Source organism: Pseudochaenichthys georgianus, chromosome 1 (genome assembly GCF_902827115.2).
Source record: "Pseudochaenichthys georgianus chromosome 1, fPseGeo1.2, whole genome shotgun sequence".
In the NCBI taxonomy this organism is placed as follows: domain Eukaryota; kingdom Metazoa; phylum Chordata; class Actinopteri; order Perciformes; family Channichthyidae; genus Pseudochaenichthys; species Pseudochaenichthys georgianus.
In genome coordinates this window covers 14793781-14807164 of record NC_047503.1, presented here as the reverse complement: position 1 = coordinate 14807164, position 13384 = coordinate 14793781, and the positions used below count along the sequence as shown (strand labels likewise).

The 13384-nt window shown below is 39.3% G+C and overlaps 1 protein-coding gene across 3 annotated transcripts in view; it reads right to left on the bottom strand.

Annotated features, from left to right (window-relative positions):
- slc44a2 (solute carrier family 44 member 2 (CTL2 blood group)) overlaps positions 1-9759 on the bottom strand; it is a 29464-nt gene extending 19705 nt beyond the window's left edge. For 2 of the 3 annotated variants that reach the window (XM_034091114.1, XM_034090954.2), the window contains exons 1-7: positions 9597-9759; positions 2846-2894; positions 2645-2718; positions 1849-1933; positions 1628-1712; positions 1411-1530; positions 736-796 (exon numbers count right to left, since the gene is read on the bottom strand). In XM_034091114.1, coding sequence (XP_033947005.1) covers positions 736-796; positions 1411-1530; positions 1628-1712; positions 1849-1933; positions 2645-2718; positions 2846-2894; positions 9597-9639 — 517 coding nt within the window. In that variant the 5' untranslated portion in view covers positions 9640-9759. Of the gene's footprint in view, positions 1-735; positions 797-1410; positions 1531-1627; positions 1713-1848; positions 1934-2644; positions 2719-2845; positions 2895-4512; positions 4676-9596 lie in introns of those variants that run through there. The other variant, XM_034091032.2, reaches the window with a different exon arrangement.
- Between the last annotated feature and the right edge of the window lie 3625 nt (positions 9760-13384).

Genomic DNA, 13384 nt, shown 5'->3' with positions numbered 1-13384 from the left:
AAATAAATAAATATACCAATTTTAGGAAAAGTAAGGAAGTTTGAGCAGTGTGGGTTTTATATGAACAGAGTTACACATATTTCAAAACGTGAAGTGTACTAACTGCAGTGGCCTCCCTGTCACAATGACAAAGATCCTCAGTGAAGCACAACCACATGTTTCACTACATTGTAAGTACAACTTATTAAAAAGATCAGTTCAATGCAGCTAATGTCGTCTTAGTGTTATTGCATGATGTTAAAATTGGTTTGCCATGAATTTAGTGACGGATTGTAAACATTTGAAATGTAGCATTTAAGTGTTTCTCAGTTGTTGTTTTAATAAATCAGACACTGATGGTGCAGCGCTGTGCTGTACCTCTTTGGCATTTTTTCCCTAAACAAAGTTTTTGCGCTGATCAGGGGGTACTTGGCTGAATATTTGTTTCAAAAGGGGTACATTATTGAAAAAATTTGAAAGTTTTGAGAACCACTGCTCTCGAGGCCTGATCTAAGAGGTGCTGCGTTTGTGAGATGAAACGCTCAAAACATTTCATTACCAGTGAGGTGAGTGCTCTAGGCCGAAAGTCATTGGGCTCACTGGCCCTGGGGACTTTAGGCACTGGAATCATTGTGGATGTTTTCCAAAGAGAATTTAAGATATGGATATATTTGTTACAAAATACCAACACACAGCAGCTTGTAGTGTGGGCGGAAATAAGGTTTAGGAGGTGAAGACAACAAGCGTCTCACTTACAGGCTTTACTGGGCATCAGCATGGCCGGACACAAGCCTTCCCTTAGGATCTCAGGAGGACTCTGAAACATGGAAAACACACGTCATTTTTAAAGGTCCCCTGTTCTTCTCTTTTTCATCAATATACTATTGTTCTCAGTTACAGAGAAAACATGTCTCTGAAGTGTTTGGCCTCAAAATACCAAACAGGTCGTGCATCGTAGCATTACCCACAATCCCCTCTGTTTTAGCCCTGTTTCAAAAGTGCTGATTCTCTGTCTGTTACTTTAGATGAAAATAAGGAGCCACCCCCCCACGCCCCTCTGAGAGATATTTGGTTAAAGAAACCACAATGGTGCTCTAGGAGGAGGTTCAGGTGATAAAGTGGTGGGGGGGGGGGGGGGGGGTTACCTTGGTTGGTGATTGGCTAATGGTTACACAAGCCAGCAGAACATTATGACATCATAAAGTGGCCAAAATCTGATCAGCTCATTTTTCAGACAGGTTTTTATGGATCAGGACAAAAAGAGAGAGAATCTTTTTTCCTGAAACTTTCAGAATCTCTTTCCACAGAGGGGACACATGTCGATGTAGAAAATGCATGAAAAAGTGTATTTTGCATAATATTTCACATACATATTTTCACTGTATTACATCAAGCATGTACGAAATGTGATCAAATGATTTCAATACTTACCAATTTGCCAAAGTCCACTCCATCCTTACAGTACTTCTTGTAGTATTCATGGTCTTCTTTGTTGCCTACCTTGGCTTTCACCAACGTCATGTGGCGGTCAGGACAGGTTTCCACACATAACTGGACACAAATAGACACAACATACAATTATGACAATTAGCGTGGTTGTTAGAAAGCTGAAAAACATTGCATGGAATATAAATGATGATTATCTGACCTGCGTGGTGGGACACTGGAACTCCAGCAGCACCAGAGGGCTGGCACACATCAGGATGTTAAAGTAAAACAGAAGAGGCTTCTTCCTGTTGTGTAAGAACAGTAAAACCAAACTATTATTAGGCCTGGATCATAAATAAATATCCCGAAAGACACAACATAGTCTGCATGTGAAGGGGCACGTATCCTGTAACATCATATTCATATTGTCAGGCGACTCACTCCAGAGGAGATCCAGCTTGCCCACAGAACTGCCCCCGGCTGTCCGTGGGATAGATCACTTTCCTGGGGTCGCCCTGAGACCAGGCTGCACAGAGAATCATTGAAAACATTTAGAACAAAAGAGGACGTTAGAGAAAGAGACAATTATTATCTAAAATCATAAGTTATACATACTGCACTTGCGTATTACTAGATATGTTAACCCTATGAATGCCAAAAGTATGGAGAGGGTCTGAAAAGCAGGATTTTTTGCAAAACTTCTTGCTTGTCTTTCACATTATTTTTCAACTTTCTGCCACTCATTCAACGTGTGTGACAAATGCTTTCATTAAGAAATCAAAGCTTAGGTAATAGTATTATTTCATCAAAAATAATTCTATTGGATCTGGTAAAAAATGTCTAACATCTGAGTTTGTCTTTCCGCAAGTGGAAGACATGAATGACTCGGCTGTGACTAAGAGTCATTCGACAGAAAGACAGGCTGTTACACAAAGAAGAGTTATACGCATATCTTACATGTCACTTATTTTGATTTAAATTCATCATGAAATACATCTGAATGAATTTTTCTTTTTAAATATTTTATAGAATAACGTATCTTGCCATCACCAGGATGGTGTCTTAGTTTTTATTTGTATATATAATCAATTGATCAGTGATCACCACATATATATTGAAATAAATAATGTGTGCAATATTAAAAGCAGGTTTCCTTGAAAGATCATGTGTCCCTAACCCTAAACACGCTCATCTCCAAGCAATGAAACGGAACATATTGTTATAAAGTATAACTTACCAACAATACCGACAGCAAAGTACCCCAACAAGGCCAAGATGAAGAGAATACAGCAGAGGATATCTGTGCAGCCCCTGAGGAGAGGAGAGGAGAGGAGAGGAGAGGAGAGGAGAGGAGAGGAGATGATACTGATGATGATGATACTTGTGTATTGTAAAACATAAAGTAAATAATGACCAGCTTATGAAAGAGACGTCTCACCTGTTGTGGATCGGTCCTTTGAAGTTTGGGTCAAACTTCCTGGACTCCCCTGTGGACACAAGAGACGACAGGCTTGTTAGTTTATCATTCTATGACTTCCATTTCAGTCAAAACACTTGCATGAAGAAGACTAATAATCCAAGCGTCTGGTTTCACCTCTGGGACCACAAACCACTTTGAATTGTAACGTCTCAATGTAGATCTAAATCTAAACTCCCAAACCAAAAACTGCTGTTAAAAAATGTTGGGTCATTAATTGAAATAAGTTATAATACAACGGCAATTTCACTTTCAGACAATATTGAAATCCCTTGGCTGTTGATACTGACATCGGGTGTATCAATCCATCATGATATGATTCCACTGAATGGTAATAATAATATCAAATAGTTGTCAAGCCATTGCTAGTAAGTCCTTGTTGGCCAGTATACTCCCTTTACTAAACATGAATATTGTATTAAAGTAAGCATACTTTGACTGAATCGTTATGGCTAAATCATATGAATCTGCAGCTGTAATGTTTAGTCTTATAAATAGCCTTGTGGCTTTCAGTTTTATATTTAGTAAAGCTCTATGGCTCATGTGTGTACCACTGAGCACAAAGCATTGTTTACTGACACAGATCACACACGCTTCAAAACACAATTTCTTCCAATAACCCAATTTGAAATGATTGATAGGTCTACTCAATAGGTACAAGTAATGTATGGACTTTGTGAACGACAGATACACACAAGTACGAGACTTATGTGAAAGCCTGTGCTTTGACAGAGACAGGACATTCTCCCAAACAAAAGGATTCTTCTGCCCGACTGACATGCCTAGCAACCCACAAAATGTCTTCCCCGGTGATGTTGAGGTCCCCATGGACACCAGCAGCCGCCATGGAAACACCTCAGACACTTCAGGGAGGAGGGGGGAGAAACATAAACCAAGCCCAGTCTGCCTCCAGTGAGGTCACCATGAGCTAACACAGCGTTCAACAATATAAAAGCAACGTGCTCGTCGCTCATTTTCTGAAAAAACATGTTTTACACAGGAAATCAGCCAGGGGGACACAGGCACACAATGCTTTCCACTGATAACCAGATGGTGAGATACAACACATCCTGTCACAGAACTGTGTGCTGTAAACTAAATGATAATTCACATGATGGAGCTAACTGTCATTTCTTCATTAAGCGCGCAAAGTGGGAGTAAGAGGCGAGGGTAGCTACTTGGTGCCACTCCGTAGTGCTTACATACTCTGCTACATCTCTCACACACACACACACACACACACACACACACACACACACACACACACACACACACACACACACACACACACACACACACACACACACACACACACACACACACACACACACACACACCACACACACACACACACACACACACACACACACACACACACACACACACACACACACACACACACACACACACACACACACACACACACACACACACACACACACACACACACACACACACACACACACACACGAGTCATTTAGGTAAAGTGTGTCTTAAACCATGAGAATGAAGGATCTAAACAGGAGCCATTCGTCAGTGCAGCAGTCTGACAAGCATGAATGATTTTCTAAAAGACATTCAAAGCATATTAGCCACCCGTTCATCATCCGGCTGGACGCTCACAGTACCTTTTCCATCGTACTTTCTCATTTTCTCGTTATTTCTGTGTAGATTTCTCGCAGTGTCCTGCTGTTTGGCAGTTCTTTCTTTATGTCGTCTTCCTGTATGAGGGTTTTGTCCTCTAAGCACTAACTTGTCACTTCCTACTTTCTGTGTTTTCTAAGCAATGCCGTCACCACGTGCTCCCTCTTTCTCTCGGCTAGCTCATCAGGGGAACTGAAAGAAAAACAGTATTTGTTGGGGGGATTAAATGAGGCGCAGCACTATCAACAGAGACTTGCAGCATGTGAACCTGATGTTGCCAACATTGCTACACATCTGACTGAAATCAAAACAGTATTTTTACTATGGCAGATAAGTTATTTTAGGCTTCAACTCAATCAACTGACTCAATGTGAATAACTGTGTTCACCGTTTCCTTCTGTTTAACAGTTTGCAACAGCAAGCGGAGCAGATGCACTCATCTTGCAGGAGTTATGGACCGTGAAATATCATGCTCATAACACAGTCTGTGTTCTCAGCTTCCTCTTTAAGCTGCATTTCCCAGCTGCCACCACATCCCCCAACAAGTGTTGCATATTTAAATGTTACATCACTAACTTTGTAAACAATGGACAAAGATTTCTTGAAATGGTTTCTTGCATTGTTAACACAATGATGTGGTTACGATCACGATGCATTGTGTGAGGCTGGATCAGAGATAAGGGCATCCTACGTGTTATTTGCCGGCACATGACTCCGCCCACTTACTCTGCCATGTGACAGCAGCATGCCATAGGATGAAGTATTACTGGGTATTGACCACATTCAAGTGCCTGTTGCAAACACAGAGCCATGTGTCTGCCCAAACACCCTGAACTTACTAAACCCGTATTCAAGCCCAACAGATACAGGGTTTTTAGGCTCATATAAACATTTAGAGCACGGATCAGGGGCCCTCTATTTACTACATATGTATAAAATTGAGTTGCATATTAAGCTGGGCCTACAGTGATGTGTCGGGTGGCCAAAGAGACATTTATGAACATACATTTGTACACTGCATACAATGCTAAGCTATTCAAATAATGACTTGTAGCTGAGGCTTACCAGTTGTACGTTATGAGGGGGTGACGCACAGTGATTTAGCATGCGTTAAATAGCTCACATGGTTACAAGAGTATTCATGGGTAACAGTTAGACTATCGTCCCATTGCGCTAAAAAGCGACTTACAAGCTCTCAATACTGTAGACAACACCCTGAGGAGCAAGGGGTGAAGTGTCTTGCCCAAGGACACAGCGACATGCTGACTGCAGTGGGTGTCACGTTGGGATTGAACCAGACCCACTGATCTGAAGAGGAGTGCACTAATCCACCGAACCACAGCCATATGCTGTATTTGTGTTACTAAAATGGGAATTTTCCAACATCTTGATACCATTTTTTTTTTAATTCACAACCTCAATTAACTGTACTAAAACAAAAGAATATAAAGTTCTGACATTCTGAGAGAATGTTTGTTAGTAAGGAGAAGTCACCAAAACACTTTCGGTTTCATATGGATTACACAAATAAAAAATAACATTTAAATAGTGACTTTTAAAGATGCTGGTAGGTGGATTCTGTTTCATTAAAGGTCCCCTAATATACTGTTTTTCATCAATATATTATAGGTCTGTTATATACAAAACATGTCTCTGAAGTGTTTGCCTTGAAATACCAAACAGTTCATTGTAGCTTCCCATAATCCCCTATTGGGGCTATTGGTGATTGGCTAATGGTGACACAAGTCAAAACATCGTTATGACATCATAAAGTGGCCAAAATCTGATGAGCTCATTTTCAGACAGGTTTTTATATAAATGGATCAGGACAAAAAGTGAACTAATCTTTTTTCCTGAAACTTTCAGAATCTCTTTACACAAGGGGACATGCACAAGTGGATTTTGAATAATAGGTGACCTTTAAGACATAGGACGCTACCTGGTATAAGCTGTTTCCAACTAGTAATGGAGAATCTGTTTTCCCCAAAATGTATCTTTGGTATTTCTTTTACTACATTGCCTGTGTACATCTTATAAGCTAGAATGAAAGATACCAATATGTATGTGTTGACCAGACAAAAGCTGTATGTTGTCTTTCAAAAATACTGCCTTTTCTTTTTCAATTAATGAGATATTATTGTGATGACAAAAGGTGTACATTTGCACTAGCGTAGCGAGTGACATAAAATAACAGGGACGGTGGAGGTGTTAAGTGCTGTGTGTACAGTATTTATATAAAAGTTTAAAGGGATTTCTGCTGCCATCACTTTGTTTGTATACATTTGCTTTTTCTCTTCACTTTAGAGGATAAACATTGAAAGCGAATTTTCCATTGACCTTTGATTTGCAGAAGCGTCTGTTAAAGTGAGACAGGCAGCTCCATTCGAGCAGGAGGAACAGGCGTCTCTTTGCCTGCTTTGTGCCATAAAACAATGCATTCCGGCGCATTTCTCTGGTAAAAGCCTGCCAAATGTCTCGGAAATACTCTGATTGTTTATGGCTTGTTTGTGGTTTTCTAATGTCAGTCTCAGTAGTTTTAGCCACCTCAAAAAGAGACTTTTTGAAATGTGGCAGATCTTTGTATTCAGAAGCCCTGATGATGGAAACCCACAGAGCCTGCCAGCCCATGTTAGTCTGCATCCTGGTCCATGTGGATATTAAATGTCTGACAAACCTTACTTAACCAAACCGTAAAGGTCTTACATTTCCCCAAAACAAAAATATATAATTTTCCTCTCACCTGTAGTGCTGTGTATCGACCTATTGTGTGTGGCAAATGAGATTCTCTCCAAAATAATGCAACTAGATGGCACTCAGCTTGTGATGCTCAAAAGATCAACAGCAATGTCACTTTCCATAAATCATGAGCCGGCTACTCAAGATATTCTACAGACCTTGTTGTTAGCATTTCTTGGAGGAACTATTTTCTTTCCAGCAAATACCACCAACAATCATATCACCATGCAGAAAGTGTGCATCTACCCATGGACAACGGACTGCTGTTGAGTCTTTAATGTGTGTGTAAGCCAAGTGCCAGCCAGTTCCAAATCGCTATCACTCTGCAACTCACACGACAACTGTTTAATTAGCACTACAGGTTAGAGCAAATATATGTTTTTTTGATATATATTCCGTCCCTTTAATACTATTTACGTAAAATATTTATAATATGTTAAGTTAAAAAAGTGATTGCTAAAGAAAAGTGAAGTAATTTGGTATCGGCTTCTGTAGACAATAAGATTTTCAAGTCACGATTTTGTGCTGTGTGTGCGTTTAAAGGAAGTGATGATGTCATTACTAATGTGATTCACTAATGGGCCCGGAGGGGTTATCAGATGACCCCCTCCCCGGCTACCTTAATGGGTCTGTGGCCACTGAGTGTGTGTGTGTGTGTGTGTGTGTGTGTGTGTGTGTGTGTGTGTGTGTGTGTGTGTGTGTGTGTGTGTGTGTGTGTGTGTGTGTGTGTGTGTGTGTGTGTGTGTGTGTGTGTGTGTGTGTGTGTGTGTGTGTGTCATTATGAGAACATTCGATCTCCTTTGCTCTGATTCCTGACACTTCTATCTTTCTATTTAGAGCGTGTAGATAAGATGTATAATATATGCGACTCACATAAATGACTGTATGTTCTCCTGCTATCAGCTGTTGGTGCTTCAGCACTGACTTTGACATCTAATATAATTTGACCTACAGTACATACTTGTAAAAAGAAATGAGGAAACACATTTAAGTCTCTGTTTGTAGATAAATGCTTGTAACTGGTATCCACTGTCTCAGATCACTGACTCTGTACCCCTCACAGAAACTGATTACATCAAACAGCCACGGCGGGTCTTACTTTTTAAAACTAACAGTCTAAATGTGAAGCGATAATTGTGAAACATTTAGTGTATCTGCATGGGCTCAGTCATGTGTGTGTGGCAATGCATCTGAGAGTTTGCCAGCTTAATATTGACTGGAAGCCTCTTGACTGTCTGCTGAGCCAGGCGAGGCTGAACACAGGCGAGGCCTTGCAGGCTGCAGCATGCCTGTACTGTATGCACACATCAGCCTAGACAGAAGGGAAATGAAGTATCAACAGTCGTAGACAAACGTGAGTGCTCACAAAGATCCCACTCTGAAAATAAAAACGGTTTGAATGTGTTCTGTTTGAATCGTATACACTTTTATCCCCGGTGTAAAAGGGCTGCGTTTTTTTACCTTTCAGCCCTCATGGGGGAGAAAAAAGAGTTGACGTGGTGAAAAGGAAAGCAACAAGGAAATGCTCCACAGTGGGAGCTCCATGGATTGACTGGAGAGGATGTGCGCGCTTAGCATTTTGGATGTGGACTGTTGGGAGTATCTTGCATTGTGAAAGAAGGAATACTTTAACCACCACACAGCATTGGTGTCATCTTCCCAATCAATTTCCAGTGTGGAGGCTGTGGTTTGCATTTGAGCTATGGCTACCCTCCTATACTGACAAGGGGTATTAAAGCAAAGAAAACACTGGTTGGGAGAACTTCATGACTCAACAGTTCATATGGGATGCTAAGTTGAGAAAATGCCTGGGTGACACATAATAGTGGGCAATGAGTCATGTCTTTGGCTGGTATAGAGGATGCATTTTCCATAATATGTGCATGCGAAAAAATGAGTGTGAAAAAAAGCTTTAAACATATGTGGGTGTGTTTTTACATGTGTGCAATAATCTGTGTCCATCTATAGAAATGAATATGAATCTATAAAACAGCAAAAAAAACAAAAATGGCTTGTTTTGTTTATGTGTTATTGTTACTTTAAACCCATAGGTGTGCAGTTGTGGTTTCACTGGAAGCAGTATCTGGTTTGGAGTGCCGGTTGGAAAAATATAACATCCCATTAATGTTTCTTTCATTCATAATGTATTGTGAAATGAACTATTAAAGGCTAAAGATAAGAACTCTTGTGAAAAATAACCCGATTTAGGATGACTCCAGATCTACATGAGGTCCACACCCATCCATCCCTTGCAGTCATTGTTTCCATTTCTTCGTCGGTTTAGAGAAAATCAAAGATCGGTTAGAAAGCAGATACAAAAACGTTTTCTTACCGTATTTAGGGTCCGGGTTTTTTTCCTCAGTCTCCATTCTCATACACTTCTCGGCTCCTCGGTGCTGATTAGACGTTTGACAGGACAGTTACCATTGAAATGTCGAGGAAAAAAACATCAATAACAGTAGAAGACCGCTACACAGAGACCATCCCAAACCAATCTGAAGCACACGGCGCATTCCCGGGTAACGGGAGAAGAGGCCGCCAATCAGAAAGCAGTGCCTTCTGACTGACAGCTGCTTCAACAAATCAGCGCGCACCGGAGTGGAACAAAATCCGTTGGCTTGTCGTTACCTGAGTCATGTGTGGAGAGTGTAGATTAATGTTTAGAGTAGGACGTGCTTTTTTTTATTGACATTCTTGTTTCGTTTTTAGTGTGTAAATAAAAGACCACAGCAGTCCTGAAAAGGATTATAGGACTATTACATTTACTAAGCTTGCTTCATGCCTGAATTATTTTTTACCTTATCTCTACTCCACTCTAGCCTATTTACTTTTGGCCTTTTTAGTTTCAGTTGCTGTGCCACTTAAGGTTTTCCAATATAACCATGATGTTTCATTGTATAGACTACTCAGTCAGTAGTATTCAAAGTAGTCAAAATAGTTCGTGCAATAAACTTTAAAATGTTGTTCACAAGTAAACATTCTAATAATTCTGCATCACCAGTACTATTTGTGTGATAGCCTATTTAGCTGATAATTCAGTATAGAAACTTAAATGTCTGTTTTTTAAAGGACCTTTTATAATTTGGTAGTGTATACATTTACTTACCAGTAGGCTATGTATAGGAGTATATCTTCCAGAGCAGCACTCCGAGGAAACACTACTTTTTCTATATAACTCAAGAAATACTTATCAATAACTACTTACATAAGATAAATTAATAGAAGAAAACAGTTACCATCATGTGAAAACACTTTTATGAGAAGTTAAACTGGTCATAGCAGATAAATGACCTACACTCGGCTCTTGTAGACAAACTACAGCAAGTAGTAAGTAACTACATCAGACTTGTATAGCGCTTTTCAGGAAACTCAAAGACGCTTTGACAGAGAATTAAAAATACAAAAACAGATAAACAAAACAGAAAATGGGGGGGGGGGGGTCAGTGGTTGAATGCAGTGTTGAACAGGTGGGTTTTGAGTGATGTTTTGAATGCTGTGAGGGAGGAAGAATCTCTGATGGATTGGGGTAGTGAGTTCCAGAGGGTGGGAAGAAGAAGGCTCTGCCGCCCCAGGACTTGAGATACAACAACAAATACAGTCTCTAACATAACTACAACCATAAAAAAAGAAATGATCACATCTTTTATTCATGTGAAGGTGACAGGTGACTGGTCTGGCCACAAAAGTGTCATGTGTATGTGTGCCGGTAAAGTAATGAATAATTGAAAAGGTACAACGTATTATCATGGGCCCTTAAGAAAATCACCATGAGTATACAGTATTAAATAACAAACAAATAAATACATTTGCCCAAAGTTCCATTTCATTGTTATTTCATGTTAAAAGCCCACTTGATTTAGATATAGGCTGGGGATTTAACCACTAACCTTCCCATTGCTAACAAGCAGCTTGACATACTGTAATTAATACATTGACTGTTCCAATGGAAAACTGCTGAACTTTCATTAAAATATGTTTTAAAAGCTAGAAATGACTAAAAGCCAAATACAGAGATGTGTCTTACTTGTCGAGTGTACCACAATGCTGCGTTGATGTGGAATCACTTGGTCACGACATAGAAGCTGTTGAAAAAGAAACACGAAAAATATCAGAAATTTCAAAAATAACATGAATGGCAAAAAAACTAAATTCCAATTGAAATAGGTGTGTCCTACTCGTCCATTGAGCATTATAATGCTGCTTTTATGTGCGGTGACTTGGTCAAATGACAATTTCAATAAAAAAATGCTATATTTTAAATAAATATATAATGAAACTTAAATCCAATTGAAAGGAAGTGTCCAACTCATCTGGCGTATTTTGAAATGCTGCATTGTTATCTGGTAACATTTCATGGAAGCTTTTGAAAAAAGTGTTTTGTCTTACGTGTCCAGTGTATTTCTAATGCTGCTCAGGGATTGAGTTTTGTGTGTCTAGTTTTGGGTTTATTTTACTGTATAAAGCGCATACGGGGGACCCCTGTGTATATCTATACTTTATATAATCTATAATGGACTTTTGTTTATTCTTTAATTTTTCAAATGTATTCATTTAATATGGGTGACATCTGGGGGAGAGTTGAATAGTTAAATATTTACTTTTATGATAAGATAAGTATTTGGTATGCTTAAAGTAAAACATGTAAATCCTACTTACTATAATGAAAGAAAAGCATATACAAACCTTTTGGATTTTAAATGTCATACAATATTTCTGCATATAATTCATGTGTGTATACATTACAAATATGGAAAAAGGTATTAATGAAATATGTGTTTATTGTATGCCATGCCTGCCTGTGAATACCTAGTCCAAATTTGGTGACATTATTATTATTTCCAGAGATACATGCTAATGTTCTATATTATAGTTCTTTTAAACAACAATCCTCTCAACTAGAAATATATGTAAGCAACGGCCAAACATGGTTTTGCTTTGTTCTGCATCGCAAGGGGTATCCCAACTTTTAGGGGCCTTGGCTCCACAATACCACCTATAAAAAAAGATTTTCCTCAGAGAAAATCCAACTACTTACATCATAATGTGTGATTATGCTCTTTTTGCATTGACCTGTTGTCAGCTGCAGAGTCACTTACTGATGTTTGGGACAGGCCCTCTGTACATTGCTTCCATTTTACCAGCCAATGGACTGGAGGCGGTGGGCCAACACCCTCGACACAGCATCCCGGCCACACCGTCACCCGAGAAAAAAAAGTGTCCAATTTCCTTTTTTTGTGATTTCCTACCAATTTAGGGTTGAAAATAAATCTTGCAATTTAGACTTTTTTAATTTAATTTAATTTTTAAATGTTACAGTATGTCCACTGCAGAGGACGTCGGGACCATTTTAGTTTGAAAAGACAGCCAAAATGAACAGATAGACTATGTAACGTATGATGGTAGAGTGATATTAATGGAAGAATACATTCACCTTTATTTAAAACATATTAAATAAGTAATTGATCTGAACATTGCTGTTTATTTGGTCACTAAAAAACTAGTTTGGTTTTTGGTGAATCTTTCCAGATCTTCAAATACTTTGCAGTCAATGTACTGGGAAAAGTACTTAATTGACTCCGGTCGGCAAGGGCTGTAGGGTCATATTGACGAGTTGTATGGATGTGGTCTCCATTTGACCATGCTCATAGAAACAAAGCTTGCATTCCTGAGGCAATTCTCATTTTTCATGGCTCTATTTAAAATAAAAACAACAATAAGACATACGTGCTACTCTGGGCCCACAGAGGGCCATGTCTTTCCAGCTCGTCCCTATCTGTCTCTGTCTGTATCTGTGCGCTCATGGAGCATCCTGCATCTTCCCCCCCTTCTTCTTGACCCTCTTCTATCCCAGGTGTGAAAGCCTCATCTCTCTCATCATCTGAGAGGTCAAAATCTGAATCTCCCTGAACTATCTGGTACAGAAAATATCTGCTTCAGTTCCGTCTCCTGCAACAATATTGAGTCATAAAGTCCATGAAGATGGTCCTGACGTCCACTAGGATGGACATTTATAAAAGAGCTGTTATTTCAAAACTTGAATTATTTAATTGCTTTCAGAACTAATGATAGAGTTCCTCACATGTTAATAAAGAAGAACATATATGATTTTCATGGTAAGAA